The sequence below is a fragment of the Schistocerca americana genome, chromosome 3 (genome assembly GCF_021461395.2).
Source record: "Schistocerca americana isolate TAMUIC-IGC-003095 chromosome 3, iqSchAmer2.1, whole genome shotgun sequence".
Taxonomy (NCBI): domain Eukaryota; kingdom Metazoa; phylum Arthropoda; class Insecta; order Orthoptera; family Acrididae; genus Schistocerca; species Schistocerca americana.
This window is the reverse complement of record NC_060121.1, coordinates 770,851,794-770,869,117: the sequence shown is the minus strand read 5'-3', so window position 1 is coordinate 770,869,117 and position 17,324 is coordinate 770,851,794. Positions and strand designations below refer to the sequence as shown.

General features: G+C 38.3%; 1 protein-coding gene across 1 annotated transcript in view; it reads left to right on the top strand.

Moving 5' to 3' along the window:
* Positions 1-17,324, top strand: part of LOC124607056 (histone acetyltransferase p300) — a 169,866-nt gene that overhangs the window by 128,160 nt on the left and 24,382 nt on the right. Inside the window, exon 23 of the mRNA XM_047139232.1 lies at positions 484-649. Within this exon, the coding sequence (XP_046995188.1) occupies positions 484-649 (166 nt within the window). The remainder of the gene's footprint in view (positions 1-483; positions 650-17,324) is intronic.

Here is a 17,324-nt window from a genome sequence, read left to right as displayed (position 1 = left end):
TATTATTTAGTCTCAGTGTTGTAATGATGGGAATTAATTGAAACTGCTGTATAGATTGACAGTAAATGGAATTCGTCTTTGATCTGACATCCTGTGAGTATTGTTAGCTATATGGAATGTATAATAAGTAGAATGAAATTGCATACGACTGGCTGCTTGCCACTATTTGGTAGGTAACTGAAGATATAAATATGTGCATACCCCCACGCCCTCCTCCTCTCTCTGATTTCTGCTGCCCGCCACTGGGTGGATTATTGGGTTAATAATTGCCTGAGTAGATCCCATTTGTATGAAACTAATTGTTTCTTTAATAGCGAGTTCAGTCAGAAAATAAATGGTCTGTAGAAGTTCCTTTAATTTACAATTTCTTGGCCATATGAATACCAAGTATGTATGTATGAACGGCATACAGAATTCTCGTCCATTTTGTAGTATATATGTACCTTTACTAAATGTATGATTTTTTTTTTTTAATCTTGCTAGATATACCATGGCCCATATCTGGGCATGCCCACCATCAGAAGGGGATGATTATATATTTCATTGTCATCCAGCTGAACAAAAGATACCTAAACCGAAGAGACTTCAAGAATGGTACAAGAAGATGTTGGATAAAGGCATAATAGAGAGGATAGTCCTTGATTATAAGGTAATTATTTTATGCTCATTAAATTTCAGCAGAAAGTTATAAAAGCCTTACTGTATGAGTAAAAAGGAATGGTTACAATGTTCTGTGTTTTTGTAAGTTCAGATTTGAGCCTCTTTTGTTTGGCCTTACTTGATTTTGTTGTTACTTCTATTGAAAATAAATTTGACAAGCTTTTTATTATTATTTTTTCAAATAAAAACTCAGGACAAACCACAATAAAAGTTGCAATGGCACTCGCTTGTGATTCAAGTCAGATTGCAGTGTACACTGTGTGGATTTCCTCACATATTGATCTAAATCCACTTTTATTCCTCTCCTCCAGTATCCCTCATCCACTCCCTGGTTCATTGCTCTGACCCTTCATTACGAGATAACTTGTGGTCCTGTGCTTTCTGTAAAATCTCTTCCGTAAACTTCGCTGGTACTACTGCCCGTGCCCCTAGTCTCATTTCCTTCCACAACAGTCTGTCACAAGTGTGAAATTTTGATTGTATTCTGTAATGTTCACAGTAACTGTCAGTGTTCTGTGCTTCCTGACCCTGTGCAAGACCATGACTCAGAACTTTCACCACTGTTACTTTGCTGTTTAATATCCCTGCATTCCTGTGCTTCTTCCTGGCTTGGGTGCCACTTCATAGTCGAATTTGCTGTGTCGGGGTCCGTTTTGTCAGCATGCTGGGCTGTCAGTCCAAATAACCACTTCAAAGATGCGTGGTCGCTCACTGCTTGAATCTCCCCCCCCCCCCCCCCCCCCTTTCCCTGATTCTTCAGAGATAAAATCTAAAATACATGACACTCTAAATGAGGCTGAACATACGTTTTTGTGTTGGATGGTTCTTCTGCGCTCTATTCAGCTGTCTCCATGTGTAGGCTACAGGGTGCTCTTCACTATTAATCTCCTGGTGTAAAACACATCCCAAAGCATGATTAAATGCATCATGCGAAAGGATTAATTCCTTCAAAAGTCTGCAAGTAGTAGAGTTGGGGGGATATCAAAATCACTCTTCAATTCTCCAAATGCACCCTGACACCCTTCTGTCCATATGAATTTCACACCTTTCCTTAGAAACTACGTGGTGTGTTATGTCAGCAAAACCTTTTGCGAATTTTCTGTAGTAATTTGAGGACCCCAAAAAAGATTGCAGTTCCTTAATCAGTGTAGGGATTGGACTCTTGTACTTTCCTTGAAGGCACTGACCATCTTGTCTAATTGTGGGATAAATGTATTAATAGTTCTTGTAGAAATAGTAAACAGCCAATTAGTTGGCTGCTCACTATTTCTATAAGCAGATTTAACTGTATTTTAAAATACGGTAATATGCTTTGAAATAATAAACAGTTTACTTACTGTTTTTTTTTCCATCTGTCTCATTTCTGTTTGATTGCCCCTTATACTGGGTGTTCCATTTATCTGATGACCGCCTGTGCAGCACAGTAGATGCTGGGCAGCAAGCACTCAGTTGCCTGGCAGTCAGATGTCATGTTGCTGTCTACTGCTGCGGTACAACATGGCTACATTTAAAATATAAGCAAATACATTTTGTAGGCACCCATGTCACACAAGGAGATGTTGGGATTGCCTGCCATTATTTTCCATGCATTTCTGACATCTTCTCAAGAAATTATTAATCACGCAGTGTAATTGTCTTTGAGATATTGAATTAATTGATCATGGATATTATCGTTGAGTTCCTCTATCGTGTAAGGATTTATTGTGTACTCTTTGTCCTTCACTGTACCCTACAAATAAAAATCGCACAGAGTTAAATCAAGACTTCTAGCAGGCCAGATATTGTTACTAATCACTCTTTCACTGAACACATTGTGAATTGCGTGCAAAGAAACATTGGCCGTATGTGCCCTTGCCAAATATTGTTGAAAAAATTTTGCATAATGTTTTGCACATATTTTCCATGTGTAACTGTGTCATTAAAAAAAGTGGGCCTATTATTCTGACACCACTAACTGCATGCCACACCCATATTTTCTGATCATGAAGGGATTCCCCATGAAACACAACTGGTCTGTCTGCACTCCAATGTCGACATTTTTGGGAATTAACATACCCGTGTAAATGGAACCAAGCCTCGTCTGAAAACAGAATGTACTTGTTTTAAAACTCATTTGCAGAACTTAATCCTGTGCACAGGATCACCAGGTCAAAGTTCCTGTACTATTGATATTTTATAATGCTGTAGCCCAAGCAGCTTGGCACCTCTTTGTACAGAGGTGCACAATATTTGTATTTGCTGCGAAAGATGTGCAAAGAGACTTTTTAAGGGAATTTTCCAGGCGGTATACAATGTCATCGAGACGAGCTTCTGTGAGCACTGTATGTCATCGATTATGCCTCTTGTCTTTCTTGAACACATCCCGTTCCACAAAATTGGCCTGCAGTACCCTGAGCAGGTGGTCATCACTTAATGGAGCAGCATGCATATGACCTAATTTCTGTTTGTTTTTTTCAAGCTGAGGTAGCGTTCAGGAAAAATATGACCCATTTTCTATTTCCGTCCTTGTCTGCTGAGGTAGTACTCCAGCTCTGACATAGAAGTTACAGGAAACCCCCATTTTAATGAATTACTGGGCCTCCTATATCCTGCGCAACATAATTAAAGCACCACTTTTTCAAAACCATGTAATTGTCCCATGTTCTGATGCACAAGCTTGAAATTTGGCTCAAAGGTGCCTTCAACCTTACTCTGTAATAGTCAAAAAGCATTGTGTCCTCTTAAGTCACCCTCAGGCACAGCAATGCTTCAGACAGCAGGATGTTGATACATATGGAAAAAAAAGATGAGAGCTGAGAAGTGCATGTGACATGTAAAGTTATTGAAGTCAAATTAGCACTAAATTTCATCACAGTTCTACCCGCCACCACTGTGGACATGTCACATGATAGAAAGGTTGTCACAGGCATTCTTACCCACATTTAACCTTTCTTTCGATGCCTGTGCGATGGAGGTTAAAACTGCAATGTCCAATGTTGAAATCACGCAGGTCCCTTATGAGTGACAGCAAAACATTTCAGACACATTGCTGCTCGGAATCAAAATGAAAAGGCCTCGATGTGGCATAAAGGGCATCAGTGAAATCACCCTTTTCCTTGGGACATCGATTCCCACACAGTTCATGGTAGAAAGTCACAATTCACAGTGCGCCCATAAATGTGACTTTTACAGGGAAAATCTGCAAAATACTCTTACACATCTGCAGACAGGCAATTTTTCTCAGAGGTGCGTATCAAGTGGTTGCCTCTCTGCAGACACCTTAGGCTACTTTGCAAGTTTTGTCTGTAAAGGTAGATTTTTAAAGTTCTCAGTAAATGCAGATAGCTACCACTGAGGGTTTTGCCAAACTGGGGTTCTTAGAGGAACGCTTTGCTGTCTTATTCTCAAATGTGTCAATGTTTCACTTCTCTGTGAACACCACAGGAGGACGTGAAACCCGTGCACTGTAAAGGATAGGAATCCTTTGCTACTTTGGATCATTTTCAGATTTTGTTGAATGGTTGTGAACGGTCTCTAGTGACTCAAACCTGTACAAGAGAGCAAAAATTGTGCTCACGCTGCAATCCAAAGGTGTATGATCACATTTAATAGGAACGCAACCTCACAGTGTCCACAGAGGAGGACTGAAATGTCCGAGTGTGTCAGCAATGTCAAAGGTTGTTAAGAATGTCTTTCTAGTGCTCATTGTACTGCGAACTGTCGGCCATGGAATGTTTGGGGAATAATCAACATCCCAAGAAAGGGGTGGTTTCATTGATGATGCCTTTTAAGCCACTCCCTGAGGCTCTTTCATTTAGATTCTGAGTGGTAGTTTGTTTGAAATGTTTTCCGTGGCCACCCATAAGAAAACTGTGTGATTTCAACTCTGGGTGTCACATGCTGACGTCCATTGCAGAGGCATCAAAAGAAGCAGTGAAATGTAGGTAAGAGGGGTGTGAAGACCTTCGCATGTGACACTTCCATGGTGGCGTTGGACAAAATTGTGATGAAATTTGTGCCAAAATGGCATCAGTAATACGCTTTACATCACTTAAACTTGAGAGGTCTGGCCTTTTTTTCCACGTGTCAACACCTTCCTGTGTTAAAATCATCATTGAGCCTGAGGGTGACATTGCAGGCTGCCACGTTCTAGGCACCATTGAGCCAAATTTCAATCTCATGCATCGGAATGGAAGATAATTAAGAGGTTTCAAAAATTAATCCTTTAATTCTGTTGCACAATATAGTTTGCTTTAAATGAGTGTTTTCCATAAGTGGCGGCTTACCACACTTAAATCAAAGACGTGATCAGAATGTAATTTCAAACTCTTTAGATGATGTAAGTAATTCTTGATCACAAGCTATCTTGCTGGAAACTAAAGTTGTTTAGCTTGATATCAAGGTTGTTTTCAATGTATAGTTTCTGTAAAATTCCCTATTTGTATCATGATTTAAAGAAAGCATTCAAATGAAGAGTTTAACACAGAAAGAAAGTTAAAGAAAATTCCTTAGTAATGACCTTGGTTTCATAGCAAAAAGCAAATAAATAAAAGCCAATAAAGTTAGTTTGCTTCTTTTTTCCAATGTATTCTACCAGCGGGTATTGTCACTGCAGCTGATTGATGTTCCAGGACTATGAAAAATTCCACATGTTGTATCAAATCCTTACACAGGTATGGACAAACTTCTTGCAGGTGAATCCTCCTCCTCTTCCTCCTCCTCCTCATCATCATCATCATAATCCACCATAATTTATTTTAGTTTGTTCCTTCACAAGAGTATCATGCAAATCACTTAACATGAGTTTGGGGTTTGAAAGTCAAGCTGTTGTCATGAGGCATAGTCCTGAAATGTGTCACTAGTAATAACATCTGTAATGACTTTCCATTCTTCTGTACAGAAATTGGCTTCAATTGCAGATAATGTTGTACCAAAGCCTGAATTTGCACAACAGCTTAGTGCTACCTGTTTGGCATACGATACTGCCCTTCGCTCGAGGAATGAATTCAGCCCTGCACAGTAACCATTTTGTGTTTTGTTTTCACTGATTGAATTATACCCAGGTCCAGAGGAGCCGGTATCTGTACACTTAAAATAGGTGGAAGAACGCATCATAAATACTTCTAGTAAATGAAGTTGCCGTCACATGTGGAGTAACAAGAATAATCTTTTCGATTCACCTAGTCTTGGTATCTAATCTTCTAATAATCTACCACAAATTTCTGCAGTCATCCAGACACTGTTATTAAAGCTGAAGTATAAAATGGTGTTCACATGTTCTTAGATATCCCAATTTGACACTTTCCAATTATTAATGTAGACCTGTCAATTTTTCTGTGCTCATTTTACTTCCATCACATATTTCTACTTTGTTAAGAATAGATTTCTGATGGAACTGAATTGGAAAAGATCCCAGTGTCATCGAAACTGAAAGTCTTTCTGATTCGTGTGCATGTAGCAGCCTAACAAAGTGTTTTTCTTCCAGTATTCCACAACCCTTCTTTTTCCACTGAAATTTATGATTTTTGAAAACAATCTACCCCAACTTTCGTTGTACTCAATCTTCAGTATCAATACGCAGCATGAGAGTTGGGATGGGAACTTGTATAGAAGTGTGTCATGTTCATGTGGGGAAAGGGGAAATGGTTAGGTGCCAGTAGGACTCATGCACGTAGGGTTCCTTACAAATGTAATTATGCAAATAGACAGTTATCATTCTGGGATGGATTCCAAGTCTTTTGAGAATGTTAATTTCAAGTTTAAAGTCTGATAACGAACAACAGTGGTATTTTATTTTCATATGATACAGTTGTAAATTAACAATTTTCTGAACCTTTCCATTTCCTTCTTACTAAATTTCATGATTCTACACCAAGGGGAATTACCCTGTAGGTTTTAATGAATTGAGTGTGCTAGTGTCAAAATATGTGACATAAATGGCTGTATCTTTTGATTGCATTGACTTGGAAGCTTAACATTTTTATACCACCAAAGGACTATCGATCTCAGTGGATGACTTAAATTTTGTGGTAATATGTCTATCCGTTCCTGAGAAAAGGACTCTTAATAGATGGAGGGACATACAGACAGACAGTCAACAAATAATGTTTTCCCGGCCTGGTATAATTACAAATAAACACTTTTAACTTTTTCTCTTAACCCGTATTGTGAAAATCTTTTTATCTTGCCAAATTTCATGATTCTTGACCAATGGGGAGTGCCCTGTCGGTTTTGATGGCGGATTTGTGAGCGTCAGAATATATGACATAAATGGCCATGTATTTTTGTTGCGGTGACTTAGAAGCTTAGATTTATTACCCTGTAGGTCTTGATGAATGATAAATGAGAAAAGTTGTATAAACTATTCAACAAAACTTTAAAGTAATTCCTGAAATCATCTAACTGTGAGAGAAAATGGAAGATTGTTATTTATGCTTTAGAGATACTAATTTACAGTATTTTTTATGAAAATGCAAATTACCCGGGGAAAAAATACAAACACTCCTTGACTAACCATGAAGCTCAGCAAGTAAACAACTCTCATTGAGTTAGTAAAATAGCTTGGGAAATAATTAGTAAAGAAAGTGGGGGGAAAAGCAGTATCTTGAACATCAAAGCTTAAAGTTAAGAGAAAATAATTAAATAATAAACAGCACAGTAAAGTGTGTAATAAATTCACGGAAAAGTTAAGCAAAATTGACACAAATGAAGTACATGACTGGGCATCTGATTTGATCACTAGGCACTCATTTTTCCCGGTAATCCTGAGAGAGACATCATATCAGTTATCTCAAAATATCAAGCCAAAATATCTTGCAAATGGAATAACATTTCACCCAAGCTGCTAAAGGAATGCAGAAGAGAATTAATTATACCTCTGACGTACCTAATAAATACCTCCCTCTGCCGTGGAGAACTCCATGATCTCCTGAAAATTACTGAAATTCTACCGATGCATAAAAATGAACACACAAATGACACAGAAAAGTTAGGACAAATATAATTAACTTCAGAACTTGACAGTGAAAGTAATATCAAATCAGGGCTAGGCATAGTGCATCAAGTAAAATCCTTTGAACAATCTATAAGGGACATTCAAATGAAACTCGGTCACTAGTGTAAAGTAACGTTAACAATTATATTAACTCAAAAATAGTCGCCAAAACTGTTGGCACATTTATCCCATTGCGACACTAGCCGGTTTATTCCATTCTTGAAGAAGTTAATAGGCAAGCCTGGACCTAGTCACACACTTTGTCATCCGTTGCGAGTTGATGTCTGCGAATAGCATGTTTTAGAGATAAATAAATGTGACTAGGGTCTTCCGTTGGGTAGACCATTCGTCGGGTGCAAGTCTTTCGATTTGATGCCACTTCGGCGACTTGTGCATCGAGTTTTAGAGATCCAAACACATGAGTCACATGGTGAAAGGTCAGGTCTGTACGGTAGATGTTCCAGCATTTCCCAGCGAAACTGTTGCAATGTCGTCTTCACCATATTGGCCAGGTGTGGGCGGGCATTATCGTGCAGGAGGATAATGCCATTGGACAACATGCCTTGGCATTTCGGCTTGATGGCTCATCTAAGGTTCTGTAAAGTGGCTTGATAACGCTTGATGGTGGTTCTCCATACCAGGAACTCGACAAGCAGTGGGCCCTTGTGGCCAAAAAAGGACGACGTCATGACCGTACCAGAACTGGTGTGCAAGGCCTTTGATTTCTTTGGAGTTGGTGAAGTCGCATGTATCCACTGCTTCCTCTGACACTTGCTGCAAAATGGTGACACCATGTTTTTGTCACCTGTGACAATACGCGACAGAAAGCCATATTCCTCCTCGTGATAACAGTGCAGATGACTCAAAGACACCACCATTCAAATATTGCGCTATTCGGCATACAGTTGTTGGGGAACCCACTGTGTACAGATTTTTTGAAAGTTCAAGTGTTGATGCATTACGGTGTGGGTGATGCCCATGCTAATACCCAATAACCAATAGATCTCGTCCACGGTGATTCTGTGGTTGTCCAAGACTAAAGCATTCACTTGCGCAACCATTTCCAGTGTGATGACACGATGAGCCTGTCCAGGACGAGCATCATCTTCCAGTGATTTGCGTCCCTCAAGGAATTGTTTGCACCATTCCGTAACACTTGAACGACTCGGACTGTACTCACTGTACACAGCCTTCATCTGTCAATACATTTCATGGCCTCCAACTCCCTCCGCTGCCAAAAATCGAATCACTCCTCGTTGTTCCTGCTTACTTGCCTGCATGTTTGGTAGTGGACGATAACTTGTGTGACCAACATTTCTTTGGCATGAAACCACACTGGCGCTACGCAACATCAAACGGTGCACATGCATCAGTCTCTCTACCAACTGATGGCACTACCATAACCACAGTTACATGGTGCCACCTTACGTGTCAGGCAAAGGCACTGACCAGGTTTCACTTGAATGAACCTCATACATGTGGCTTTAGAAAGAGAAATCTACCGTAACAGCAGAAGCAACTTCCATACATAAAATTTTAATCTAATGATATAAAGGACACAAAGTAACAGTCACTTTGAGGGATATGACTAAATCTTTTGATACTGCAAATCATACCATTTTGTTACATAAATTAGAATAAAACAGTATGAGAGGAGTAGCCTTAAAACTTGTTCCTGGTATTTAGTAAACAGGAAACAGTGTGTTAAAGTAACAGAATGAATGATCAGTTGCTAAAAATTAAAGCAGTGTGCAGGGTAATTCAATGTGTTGAGTCTCAGTGAAGCATATTATGACACTTACTTTCCTTGTGTATTTAAATGATTTAATTGAACTCCAAAAAGTCAAAAGTATTGCTGCCAATAGTAGTGAAATCAGCTACATTATTCTGTCAATTTATCATACATACAGCAAATAACAATGTTTTATGTTACATTCCATCCTGGATTTTTCATGCAGCAAGTAAGCTATTTGTATATAAAGCGAAGATAACAGCAATGCAATTCCTACTTAATTTGCTGTGATTTTTGGGTGTGTGAGCGGTTGTGTGCGTGATAATGTGCACTGTTGCTGGAAAAGGAGCTAGTGGTCAAAAGCTGTTGTGAATAATGTTTTCTGTTGTCTTCTGCTATGTACTTTTCATCAATCTGCTATAGATGAGTAGCTGCCTTTCCCTTATTTTCCATGGTGCACCATTCAGGAATTTCCATTATTGTTCAACTTACAATTGTGTACAAATACCTGTTATGGAAGGAGCATACGGAACATATTTGTAAGAAAGTCAGTACAAATATGTGTTTACTGAAGTATGATACCCCAAAGAAAATATATTTCTGATTGGTAAACCTGCATCTGCATTATGGTATCCAGATCTGGGTTGGAACACCAGAAGTCTACGCAGATGGACATTTTAGACTACAGAAAAGGACAACAAGAATGGTAGTTAAGATAAACAAGAGAGATACTTTCTGAAAATATAAAATACTTATTACCTACGCTGTGTTCATCACACAGTCAATCATGTTTTTGAAAACTAAATTCAGAACATAATATAGTGAACAGTAATTTACTAACTACAAATCGTATGGAAGGAAGAATTCACATAATTACAAGTAATAAAAAGGCTGCAGACCACAGGCCACATACAATAGGGATAACTCTGTACAATAAACTGCCCTTTGATGTCAAGCAATAGTTGCTTAAGTGCTGTTGTTGAACCTCATGTTTAAGTTATTGTGCCATGTCACAAGTGTTCTGTGTAAACATATTTTTATTAGAATTAATTTGTTTCCTGTAAAGATGTATGCTATTGTTGAGTATTTGTCCATTGTAAAGTCAGTTTAGTTCTGACTGCATTTAGATTCAGGCGAAATGTGGTAGATGGTTAAAAAACACAAAGCAGTGAAAGCAGGACACGTCCCCATGGTTGGCAGCATGACGAAGTTTAACGTTCGCTCCCCACTACCTTTTTCAAATCTGGCCAAGCTGGTGCCACTACACCCCATTCACCCTTCCAAAATTGTCAACTCTCCTCGTGACATCTTATCAAAGTGTCACATGCAAACATAAGATGACTCTTCATTGAAGTTTATACAATGCTATAAATGTGAATGTAATATCATCCAGAAATTTTGAATAGCGAATTTGGGGGAAAACCTCGTCTTATAGTTGAATAAATATGGTAATTTAAGTACCTTCAAACAGACACCAGGGCGAATTTGGACAGTATGGCTTATTTGCTCTTTGCCACTGCATAGAAAACAAGAGTTACTTATTTTAACTTCCATGCGCCAGTTATTTTAAGCACAAGATTGCATTTACAGCTTTCCACAACTTTTATTTTGCGTCAATTGTTTCCCTAGGTGAATTGACAAAGTCTCAGTGTTAAAAATCCGTGCATTATCGTAAAGTGGAAACTTTCTATTGTTGCGCCGAGCGGGAAGTTATTGTAACCGTAATTGTTGACCCACTCAGTAGCTAACAGCATTGAGACAATTTCTGTAAAAGTTTGTCGAGTTTCTCGTGCAAGGTTATAAAATGACGACGGTTTTTGTAAAACTGTGTACTGTGTGGGGTGATTTCGGACAATGCCAAGAACTTATAAGAGCAGGAGAGGTGCTACAGTACGGTGCAGTTATGACCCGGAACTTTTAGGAAGCTGTTCGTGATATTCAGAGTGGTAAATTATCATACAGAAAAATGTGTGATTTGAATGGTATACCTAAATCAACCCTACAGAATAAAGTGCAGGAAGTACATCTGAAAAAAATGGGTGGACAGCCAGTGCTAAATAAAGAAGAAGAAGAAATGTTGAAGCAAGGTATCTTGAGGGCTGCACATTGGGGATTTCCCTTCACTAAAGTGGATATTAGATATTAAGTTAAAGGCTACCTTGATAAATCTGGCCGAAAAGAGAAGAAATTTCATAATAATTTGCCAGGAGAAGAATGGGTGCAGTTATGCCTCAAACGACAGTCAGAAGATGTTTCCTTTCGCTTAAGCGAAAATATTAAACGAGCTCGTGCAGAAGCGAACAAAAAGACTGTTAAGATGTTTTTCTCCAATATTGAGGAAAAGCTGGAAAATCTCCCACCTAGCAACGTGATCAACTATGATGAAACCAACATGTCAGATGATCCAGGCAAGCAGCAGATAATTACGAAACGAGGGAGTAAGCATGCTGAAAAAGTGATGGACTCATCAAAATCTAGTGTCTCAATAATGATCGCAGCTAGTGCTGATGGTAAACTGCTTCCTTCCTACGTCCTTTACAAATCAGAGCATTTGTGGGACACGTGGCAAGAAGGTGGACCACAAGGAACCCGTTTCAATAGGAACGGAAGTCGATGGTTTGACCTGCCAGTATTTGAAGACTGGTTCTTTACAATCGCTTTGTCCTATTTGAAGAGGCAAAACGGGTCAACAGTCATGATTGGAGACAACTTATCGAGTCACATGTCTTTATGTGTTATTGAAGAGTGTGAGCGGAACAATATTTCATTCATTCTCCTTCCCCCCAATAGCACACACCTCTTCCAACCGCTCGATGTAAGTTTCTTCAGGCCAATGAAAGCAGCGTGGCAAGCTGTATTAACTGATAGGAAGAAACACACTCGTGGGACCATTTCCAAGGATGTCTTCCCATCTGTTCTGAAACATACAGTGACTAAGATTTCAGCAAACTCCAAGGAAAACATAAAGGGTGTATTTCGCTCCACGGGCCTAATCCCTTTTGATCCAGATTATGTCTTACGAAAATTGCCTGATAATGAGGAGAGCCAGCAAAGCAACGCAGACGCACGGTCTTCCACTTTTGAAGAAATGCTCAAAGAAATTCGTTATCCTCCAAATAAGCTTGGTAGCTCTCGCTGCCGCAAACTAGACATTCAACGTGGAAAATCAATCACTGGCCGAGATTTTCAAGGAAACGTAAATAGAGCTGAAACAAGTGACAGTGCTTCTAGGGATAATGAAAGTGAAAACAACACATCATCCAATGAAGTTTTACTGCCGAAAGAAGAGGCTTTTCTTGTTGCCGAGAACAAATATAAACATGGAAACAAGGAGCAAACAAGGCAGTATGTTGGAGTGGCCACAAATGTTGGTGCTATGGAAGTAAGTGTGAAATTCTTGCACCTACACGAGAACAGTAAAAACATATTTGTTGTTTCCTAATGTCCCCGATGAAGAGAGAATACAAAAATTGCAAATTTCGAGAATACTTCCCTCACCAGTTGAGAAAAGAGGAATGTTCATTTTTTGAGAAGATGTGCTTTAGACTCGAAGACAATCGTCTATTTAAAGTTCTTGCAACTTCATTTAGAATGATGAGTGAGAAAAATTATTTTGACCTTTTAGTTAAATTACTTTGTTTGTTTCTGTCTGCTTCTAATATTTCAGTGAACAACTGTAAAAAAATTTTATTTAAATTCTTGCTAAATAAAAACTTATCGGTAATATATAAAATTCATTATATCATTCCATATCACTTATTCGTAACAAAGGGCTACCTTAAAATGTGCAAAATGTCACCAAAATCAAATAAAAAGCATGTAGAATTTTTAAAAAACGCAGTAACTATCTGAATTCGCCCTCTAATACTGTAACTTCGGACAGAGATTTAAAAAACACGTGTCCGAAATCACCCCAATCCATGAGGTGGCTTTCGACACTTTATTTAACAGCCTCAGATATATATACCTACACATATACTTTCTGGTTCTGGGATATTTTATTCGTTACACATATACCCTACCACTTCCATAACAATCACTTTAATCTAAGAATATATATGAAAGTTGCAATCAAAATAACAACAAAACTGTCCGAAATCACCCTGTTTGACAGTACCTTAAAGAATAAACAAGCACTTCATTTCGATTCAGGTGAATGGGAAATGGAAAAATGCTCATGTTCAATGAAGGGTTTAAAGTTGTAGTGTTCCATTGTGAACCTGGTAGTGCATACAGCCATAAGCTTGATTTTGTAACAGAAATATGATTATTTCTAAGCCTTACTTTTTGTTTCAATATATGCATTTATCTTTTACTGGAAAGAGATGTGTTATTAGTACAATAGTATATCTCACCATAAATGAAACTGTGACGTGGACGGCAAACAAATAAATGTATGTGAATCCGATGTGCTGCCAAGTTAGCACCTTGTTTACTTGGAAAAAGTACATTAGTTGCTGCTATCGGCATAATCACATTGCAGCAGCCATCATCATCAATACTTTCATCAAACAGTGACACTTACTATCTCAAATCAGTTTTAACCTCGTCTTGTTGCAATCAATGAGTATCTTCAACTCATTACAGTCATGCGCAGATGGCACATTTTTGAGCAGTTGCTTCTTAGTATATACCGAAGCCAAATAAAAGTCGTTTATGGGAGTCACATAGTGCATATTTTTGTAGTGTGTACCACTCTCTTTGTCCCTAAAGTGAACATATTGACAATTTGAAAGATGGGTGCCTTAAGAATAGAAAAGGTTTGCTGTCATGTGAATAAATAAGATCTTTATATCTTTTTATTAATTCTCGTATTGTATGACATAATTTGCCTTCAAGTGATATTATTTTAAATGTTCAAGCACACAGTTGTTTGCTATCATTCACACATGTGTGCTATCTGTTTGCTTCATTTGGAATAGATCTGTAGTTCATTGTCTTCTAAATATTAATAGACTGTAAGTCTGGTAGACATAAAATGTTAAATATTGTCACCTACATATTTTGGTTAACAAGTTCAAGAAATAGTCAAATTCTGGTGTACTGACAAATTTAGATACACAGTATGAGTGAAGTTGGTTCCAAATTATTACCCGAATTTTCAAATAATTCTTCTGGAGAGAGAGAGAGAGAGAGAGAGAGAGAATCGAATCGAATAAGATGGTTGCACTAAAAATGATAGTGAAGGATATCTGCAGAAAATTTGCTTGAAGCCAATTAATTTTCCTGGGAGAATTGTCTTTATTTGGTAGAAAGGAAAGGTGCTCGATTCTCATTTAATAAAGAATGCCGCATCTGTTGCACTGCACCCCACCTCCCTGAGAGAAGTGAAGAAGTTGCGTTATATTCAAATTCTGGGATTTTTGTCGTTAAAATTCTCTCTCTCTCTCTCTCTCTCTCTCTCTCTCTCTCTCTCTCTCTCTGTGCGCGCGCGCAGCGCGCGCGCGTGTGTGTGTATTCCTTACTTTAACAAATGTTAAAGAATAGTTACTGTAATCCTGCTTGTATTATTTACCGCCTTTGCTGTTATCCGTTTTGCACCTATATTATGTTTGCTGCCTTCTTTGGTATTCTGATTAGTTAAATGCTTTAAATATTCTTACTGTATTCATTTTGGTATTCAGTTTCTCCTATTTGTATTAGTTAACACATGTTCCAACTTTATTCTTAACAATACAGACTTGTACTACAAATCTTCAAATGAAGTCTGTTGGGCTTCTTCTACCGTATTTACTCGAATCTAAGCCACACTTTTTTTCCCGTTTTTGTAATCCAAAAAACCGCCTGCGGCTTAGAATCAAGGGCAAAGCGGAAGTTCTGAAAAATGTTGGTAGGTGCCGCCACAACTAACTTCTGTTGTCGAATATATGTAGTGCTTCGCAGGCACAAAGATAAATACTGGTACCAAAACCGTTCCGTCAGTAAATAAATTTAAAGAAAAGGTGGAAGACGAGCTTTTTTTTCTCCGCCCTGAGTTTCGACCACTGCATTTTCATACATTATCCATCGAAGTAAATACAAATTCCGTATTGTTCATCTTCGAATGTAGCAGCATTTCAATGCACTACGAAAATCCGACTGGCAAGACTGTTTGGGATGTTTGTCAAAATGGCCAACTCTGCATAGTCAAATTCTGGTGTACTGACAAATTTAGATACACAGTATGAGTGAAGTTGGTTCCAAATTATTACCCGAATTTTCAAATAATTCTTCTGGAGAGAGAGAGAGAGAGAGAGAGAGAGAATCGAATCGAATAAGATGGTTGCACTAAAAATGATAGTGAAGGATATCTGCAGAAAATTTGCTTGAAGCCAATTAATTTTCCTGGGAGAATTGTCTTTATTTGGTAGAAAGGAAAGGTGCTCGATTCTCATTTAATAAAGAATGCCGCATCTGTTGCACTGCACCCCACCTCCCTGAGAGAAGTGAAGAAGTTGCGTTATATTCAAATTCTGGGATTTTTGTCGTTAAAATTCTCTCTCTCTCTCTCTCTCTCTCTCTCTCTCTCTCTCTGTGCGCGCGCGCGGCGCGCGCGTGTGTGTGTATTCCTTACTTTAACAAATGTTAAAGAATAGTTACTGTAATCCTGCTTGTATTATTTACCGCCTTTGCTGTTATCCGTTTTGCACCTATATTATGTTTGCTGCCTTCTTTGGTATTCTGATTAGTTAAATGCTTTAAATATTCTTACTGTATTCATTTTGGTATTCAGTTTCTCCTATTTGTATTAGTTAACACATGTTCCAACTTTATTCTTAACAATACAGACTTGTACTACAAATCTTCAAATGAAGTCTGTTGGGCTTCTTCTACCGTATTTACTCGAATCTAAGCCACACTTTTTTTCCCGTTTTTGTAATCCAAAAAACCGCCTGCGGCTTAGAATCAAGGGCAAAGCGGAAGTTCTGAAAAATGTTGGTAGGTGCCGCCACAACTAACTTCTGTTGTCGAATATATGTAGTGCTTCGCAGGCACAAAGATAAATACTGGTACCAAAACCGTTCCGTCAGTAAATAAATTTAAAGAAAAGGTGGAAGACGAGCTTTTTTTTCTCCGCCCTGAGTTTCGACCACTGCATTTTCATACATTATCCATCGAAGTAAATACAAATTCCGTATTGTTCATCTTCGAATGTAGCAGCATTTCAATGCACTACGAAAATCCGACTGGCAAGACTGTTTGGGATGTTTGTCAAAATGGCCAACTCTGCATTCTGAATTTTTTCCTACCTGTGAGAAGAGATGGTTGCTAATAGGAACTTTCATAAATTGTGAATCACATGCAGTATTCTCTTCACCATAATAATAATGAATATAAACATTTTGCCATGTATTCTTTCATGTTTGCTGCTATCTCATTTAAATCCTGTCTGCCTAATAAACTACGAAACTAGAGTGAGACAACAGCAAACGCGGAAGAATATACATATCATGCCATGTTTATATTCATATTATTCTTATGCCAAATAGTGATACAGTCAGAAATGAAGCACGGCAATTGATTAGATTTTTAAATCTAAGATGACTCTAATTGTCTGCAAAGATTTTCAAACGGAGAAAAATTTTTGCCAAACTTTCATTCAGAACATCTTCTATCATACGCAGTCTATTATTTGGTTCTTGTTGATCATTATTAAAGAAAGCGGCAGTGTAAGTAACAACAAATAGCAGTCTCTTGCCATTGTTTCGCTAATGAGACAATTCCTCTCCTTTTTTTCTTTAAACTGTAAGCGGCGGTAGTGCGCACAAAAGCAAGCCATGCCGCAAGCGGCGACAGGTCGTAAACACTCATTATCAGAAAGCGACAAACAATGCATGACACAGTACAGTAATGCATTTTCAGGATTGAGTGATGTAAATACCTATAACAAAGAGAACGGCACTTATCAGATCAAAGAAAAATAAGCAATCAATTCAAACCAGACGAAGCACGTGAAAAAGGAAGGGTACCCGTATAAAT